At 42.5% G+C, this 6894-nt stretch overlaps 1 protein-coding gene across 1 annotated transcript in view; it reads left to right on the top strand.

Moving 5' to 3' along the window:
• Positions 1-254: 254 nt before the first annotated feature.
• The window catches only part of HS2ST1 (heparan sulfate 2-O-sulfotransferase 1), an 81325-nt gene continuing 74685 nt past the window's right edge, over positions 255-6894 (top strand). The window contains exon 1 of the mRNA XM_015636125.3: positions 255-568. Within this exon, the coding sequence (XP_015491611.1) occupies positions 445-568 (124 nt within the window). The 5' untranslated portion in view covers positions 255-444. The remainder of the gene's footprint in view (positions 569-6894) is intronic.

Here is a 6894-nt window from a genome sequence, read left to right as displayed (position 1 = left end):
TGTAGGCGGGACATCTCCCCGCTCCGGCGGCTCAGAGCGGCGGGGGAGGCGGAGCGATTCCCGCGCCGGGCCAATCGGGCTGCGCGAGGGGCGGGGCCACAGCAGCACCGCCCAATGGCGGGAGTGCGGGGCGGGGCCCGGCGCGGGGCCCGGCGGCGGTGGGGGCGGGGGCGGGAGCGGGAGCGCGGCCGGGCGTTCGGTTGCCGAGCAGCGCGCGCAGGGCGGGCGGGGCGCGGCGGGGGCCGGGCCGCGCGGGCGGGGCGGGCGCTGCGGGCCGTGCGCGCGGCGATGTGAGAGCGGCGGCGCCGGGCCCTGTCCGCGCCCCCGGCCGCGCTCCCTCCGTCCCTCCTCGCCCGCCCCGTCCCCGCGGCTCCCGCCGGCCCTCGCGGGCCGGGCCCCGCGTTATGTCGTGATCCCGGGCGGGCGGCGCTGCTGCTGCTGCTCATGGGGCTGCTCAGGATTATGCTGCCGCCCAAGTTGCAGCTGCTGGCGGTGCTGGTCTTCGGGGTGGCCGTGCTGTTCCTGGAGAACCAGATCCAGAAGCTGGAGGAGTCCCGCGGCAAGCTGGGTGAGCGGCGGCGGGCGCGGCCGGGCGCGGCGCGGGGGGCGGCAGCGCCGGGGGCTGAGGGAGCGCGGCCGGGCTGGGGGAGCCCCGGCGGGCGCCGCTCCCGCCGGCTCCGTGCGCTGCCGTGCCCCAGCGCCGCGGGATCGGTGCGGGCCGGCCGCTCTGCTGAAGAGGCTGTTCGCGGCAGCCTTGGCCTCTGAGTTAATTTGTTTGTTCCGTGAGACCGGGAGACTTGTGAGAGGTCAGCGCTGGGAACGCAAATGTGTCTGTAGTGTCTGAAGGGGTTTTGTCAGAAGAGCCGCGGTGCTCACGGCCGTGGGCAGCAGCGGCCGGCCTGCCTGTGCCTCCTCAGGCACCTGGCGAGGGAGGAGAGCAGCAGCCCTGGTGCCGAAACTGAGGCTGGTTCTGCTGCTGCAGCGAATTACCATCTTCACATCTGATTTCTAATTCAGACGTTTTACTAACGCTTGGCACCGTAATGGAAAGCACGGTGTAAAGGAAAGAAGGCTAAACATATTGCTGCTAATGACAAATAGGTAATTTGTTTAACTCTCATTTAATGTAGGATGTTATTTATTGTATTTAGAGTGTAGTTAGTGATTTCCTAGACTGTTACTGAGCTGTACTTAAGTGAATAGCAATGAACTAGAAATCTCTTGTGTAAAATTTCCTCTACTTTTCCTGCCTTAAAAGGATATTTTTAGAGTAGTATCTGCCTGGTGGGTAACGTCTTACTACTTTGTCTGTTGTATATACGGCTGCAGAACTTGTAAAGATTTTACATTGCTTAATAAGGGTCTCCAGGATGTGAAAAAACACCGTTCTCAACCTAGTTTGTGGTGCCTAGGAGTTGTGAAAACAGAGCACTGAGACTTCTGGTGTATACAAGATAAGGAACTGGTTTGCAAGCATTGTGGATTTGCTTTCTCCTATTATTTGACTATACTAAGATATTTAGATTATGAACAATAGTTAATAGTGTAAATTTAAGTTTGTAAGTGCACATCACGTTCCTTCTGGTATTGACAGTAGAAGCTGATTTGAGTGATGTGGGAAGTTTAACAATGAATTTTTAACAGAGTCTACATAACTAAATGTTGAGCTGTATGAATGCTATTGCGATTTTACTCCACAGCATTTCTTTTCCACTTCACCCTCTCTTAACTGCATATTTGCGGTTAGGACCCTGGAAATTGAAGTGGTTGACTGCTTGAATTGAGGGAGGTCCTTACTCTGCATACTTTTCAAGTGAAAGTTCTTACCAATTGTAATCGAGGCATTTTTTTTGCAGGGTCTCAATAACTGTAAACAAACATTTGAAGAAGAAAATGAATGAAATTGGAAGATAAAGAAAGCCAATCTTGCCATAGTGCTGAAGGTTCAGTGGTATTTTTGTATGCATCTGCTTTGAAGTGGTTCATAGCCATGGCTTCAATGCTGCTGTTGTTGACAGTGTATGTTACTTTAGGGTAATCTACCTCCTGGCATGAAAAGAATAACATAATGTGTGTGAGAATAAAGATTTTTCTGGTAAAACTTCTTCCTCCTTAATATATATGCAATGGACGTGTTTAACTTACCTATTTGGAGGATTAAAATACTCATAATGCTTTGGAACAGGAATCTAATTACTATCTTCTGCTGATTTTATTGCTTAAGGAGAAGGGAAAACTATTGTGAAGTTTTTTAAAAGTAAGATGGAAAGATTTACTTTCTGTGCAACTTACTGGTGACTCTCCAAAACCTGTGGAAGGAAGGGGAAAAGGACTTTCTGCAGCAGCTTTGAACTTGGATTCCAGTTCTCAGTGTGAGACTATGCTTTGTTAAAAAGCTTCTAGCTGTCTGAATGTCTCCCTTATCACATGTTTGGTGTGTATTTTCTGACTAGCAAAGATTAAGATTTCATTACGGCTGTTTTTTTACTATCATGATCGGTTAGATTTCTACCGAGCTGCATTATGGAAAATGCTTTTCTCCAGATCAAAGTAATTAATTGGCCTAATGCACTTTGAATGCCAGTTTTTCTCCCTGCCCCCTAAAAGAATGGTGTGGCTGTGTGTGAAGTGATACTATGATTTGAGGGTGACAAGTTGCTCTTTTGTATTTTGAGGGTTTCAGTGGGTGCTTTGTGTCAGAAGTCTCATTGCACAGCGTTTGGGGACTGGGTTTTGAGCTATGCCATGTGTTTGCATTGATATCATATGATACACTGTCATCTTGGAAAGTTCTTGAAAGAGTTAGGCATTGGCTGGGGAAACCAAATGACTTCAGATTTGATAGCAAAATAATTGAGCAGTCTTATCAGCAGTTCTAAAAATGTTCAATTATACTTTCGGACAGAAAGGGCTTTATCCAAATCTTACACATATGAGCAACTCCAGATTCTGTAGTGAACAGTTGGGGGCCTTAATTTCAGTTTAATAACTTAAAATATCTAGCCTGTAAGGTGAAATTGGAGCATGTGTCTGGATGAAAAAAAAGAATGTGAACCGTTTTTCTGTAAGACTTTATACGGGTAAACTTGGTCACCCTGGCAGACTTCTTAGTTCAGAAGTATAGGACATATAAGCAAATGACCATCACAAAAACTGCTGCTGCTGATTTTTGTAACAAAAGTGCTATGATCCTATAAAAGGGTAATTGTAAATCTGTGGGCTTTTTCATATGAAAAATAACTTCCTGATTTAAGAAAAAAAAGTAAATAAAAATATTATTTTTAACTTCTTTGCAGCTCTTTACAAGTAGTTTGTAGCGGTGAGATCACAAGCAGAGTGTGAAGAATTTGAAATAGGTTTTTTTTGGTGATATTTCTACCTACAGCTATTAATCTTTCGTATTATTTTCAGGTTTACATGATAAATTAGCATGTTCTCCTGACTAAGCTGTCCCTAATTGCATGTGAGAACTTTAATGTTTTTATTTAAGCCTGGTGTAGGTATGTGCCCATTAGCTCTAGGAATGCACAGCTCTAATAGATAATATTGCACATGAAAGGCAAATGTTGAGATTACACTGTTGTTCCTGGAGCAGAACAGACGTAATGCCTGACTTCCCCTTTTGGATTTTGGAAGCCTACAGAGTACAGCTCTGCCTTTGGTATAAATTGACCTAGCATTTAACATGTTTAATGTGTACCATGCCATCCCCTATATTGCCATTATTTGCCAGTATTTGTGATGAGTTGGATCAAAAAAATGATCCAGTTGGATGTAATCCATCCCTATCTTCTCTTATATCCCCAAGATTTTGTAATTTATTGGTGGGGAGAAGGAAGAGGGAAGTTCATATGTGTTCTAGTTCTTCTGTTAAACTAACAGTGTTTTACAACACCAAGCACTAAAAGCTCTTCAGGTTTGGCCAGGGAAGTGTGAGAAGACAGTGTCTCATTTGAGGACTGAAATCTGTAAGATTGATGAAAGAAGGTGAGGATAGAAGATGGAGAAGGATTGCTGTTTGGTGAGGGGGAAATTAAATAATAATGCTACTTTCTAGCACTTTAGTGATGTTTACATATTGCATTTAGAAAAAATCTTTGTCTGAGAAACACAGTATATCGTAACAGGGAAATCACGTTGAAAAACTTCTTAGCTGTAATGTCCAAGGGTTTCTTATGCTAAGTGATGAACAAAATAATGGCTCATATCTGTTAATTCAGCACCTTGAATTCAGCATATAGAAGTCTGCCATTTAAAAGAAATCCTTAATATTTTACTTCTTTATTTTTTTTTTGTTTAAAAATACTTAAATAATTTGAAAGGCTAAGGCTCTTTTTGTTAGCCCAGGAAAGAAAAGTTAATTGATGATTTATTGCCAGATTAAAAAAAAAAAAAAATTAAGATAGTTTCCTAGCGTATATGACCCTTGTTGGGGTAGTATCTTTCTAAGCACTGCATGCTTAATAAACCACTGTTCCCTTGAAGTTAAAGGATTTAACTTCGCAACAATTAAGTCTTATGCTTTATGGACATATAGGATTATCTGCTTTTCTGGGATGATGAAATTATAGGCTTTTCATGTTTCTTGTATTTAGAAGTTAAAAATCTCCTGTTGATAAGCCTGCCTGTTGCATCTTGTTGGAAAATCCCTCAGAAAACTTAGTAAGTTGCCTGTTCTAATATAGCACGCATGGTTCCTTAGCATGTTGTTATTTTTTGTAATTGAGCATTTATAAAGGGGGACATAGAACATTTATAAAGAGGAGTTTATGATTGTTGGCAGGTCTGGCCACACACAGCTATGCAAATAATCTCCTAGATTTTTTCTAAATATTGCCCTGTTACACAATAGTTATTATTTGCCGCTGACTAGCCCAAGGCATTCCTTCAGAAGGTGTTTTATTGTATACTGGGTTTTCTGAAATAAGAACTGTAATGCTGCTTCCCTAGTATGTCTCTATCCAGTGGAACTTTCTTCCATTTTATCTTGCTGCTTTTATCATACTTGTTCACTTGGTTCCCTCTTACCATTCCCTTTCACAGTGCCTCCACTTGTCCCAGACGGTTTCAGAATAAATTTTAAACTACTCCCATACTGTGATTGTACTTCCCATTGAAAACTGTGATATTGAGCAATTGTATGAATTTTGTTCTACTTTTTATTTATGTTGTTGTTGTGTTTTTATATTCTTTATAACTTTCTGGGGAATAAATGTTGCAGCTGTTGGTATTCTGTTTTCGGTGAAATTGGTAATGTCTAAACTTTGACTAGTATAGAACTGTGCACATTCCCAAGCACACATCAAGGCAGCTCAGACATGCTAATGGGGTCTGTGACTTGATCTCACCCCCTTTTGCTGGTACCCCAACAGCTGGTTCTAACAGCTGATTAACATATAACAGATACTCTAAATGTGATAAGATATTCTAAAATACCTTTCCCCTTCTGGAAGGCTGCATGTGAGAAACTGCAGTAATATTGGACCTACTTTGCAGGCATCATGCTTTTAGTGAAATAACTTGGAAAATTGGTGATGTTCTGAGGGCTGTGCCTTTGCTTCTAATAGCAGATGCTGTGCTGAGGAGTTATCTGGCAGGGGGATATTTTTGTTAGATAAATTTTGAGGGCATTTCTGAGAGATTGAGTGGACTTGTGAAAACAGATAAAGGACCTTCAGTCCTTCCCAGTCCCTTCAGCCATGGGCAATGGATGAAGTAATCACCAGGTAATGCACTCTGTCTTTCTAGATTCTCCATTGAAAAAGGCCAGATTTGGGCCAGTACATACCTGTCTATGCTATTTAGTAAGGTACAGATTTCAAGTTGAAGAGCACATAGAACTACAATACCATTCTTGGAGCTCCTGGAAAAGAGGCAGTCACCTCTTTAGGACAGAAAAGGCTTGTGGCACAGTCAAAGGAATGTGAGTGCTGTGTTCTTCTTCATTGTGAATTAATGCAGTATTAAAAATTGGTAGTGGTAGCTGTGAGTTCAAGGCTGAAAACTTCAGGAGAAAGTGTTCAAAGGAGTTCTACATCCTGTTCTTCTATATCATTGTTTTTTTACTTTGGAAGATAGATTGGGTTATTTCAATAATGAAATACCTCACAGGTTTTTGTACTGTCCTTAGCACTCTAAGAGGAAAAGTGGTAACACTACTGGAAATCAGAAAAAAACTACATTTGATGCCTTTATTTATTCTGTGCTAAGGCAACTAAAACAACAGCATTGTGGCATAATGGCATGCCAGTGCTTACTTTGTTTCTCTTTTCTGTTTTCTACTTCTGAGCATGGCAGAGATAAGTAAAAATGTCACGTCTGCAATTATACCTCTGAAATCCAATGACTGGCAGTTCCTATGTCTTTTTGTTTCCCCTTAGCTCTCACTGGAGGCTAGGATATGCATACTACCTGTCCAAAAGAGGCCTTGTTAAACTATGTAAACCTTGGATTTAATATAACAGATGAAACCATTGCTTTCCAGTTTTTCATGGTTGACAAGGGAAGTTAAGGATGCCCCATCCCTTGGAGTATTTAAGGAGAGGTTCAACACCTCTCTGAGCAACGTGCTCTAGTGAAAGGTGTTCCTGCCCATGGTGGGGATATTGGAACTAAATTATCTTCAAAGTCCCTTCCAACCCAAGCCATTCTATGGTTCTGTATATATATGAAGTGAAATAAATTGTAGATTTTTTTTTTTTTTTTACTTCTGTATTTCAGAAAAGTGCTGTAATTGATGCTGGATTTTGTTTTTCTTTGCATAGCTTTGTATTGCCCCTGGCTGTGGGGCTGTGGAAGTTTGGGACATTTGAGCAGTTCATGAAGAAGTAATTTCCATACCTACTGACTGGCAACTATGAGTCACTCACTACTAGACTTACTCTGGTCAGACTT

Source organism: Parus major, chromosome 8, assembly GCF_001522545.3.
Source record: "Parus major isolate Abel chromosome 8, Parus_major1.1, whole genome shotgun sequence".
NCBI lineage: Eukaryota > Metazoa > Chordata > Aves > Passeriformes > Paridae > Parus > Parus major.
Note: the sequence above shows the minus strand (reverse complement) of the source record. Positions and strands in the feature narration are given on the sequence as shown.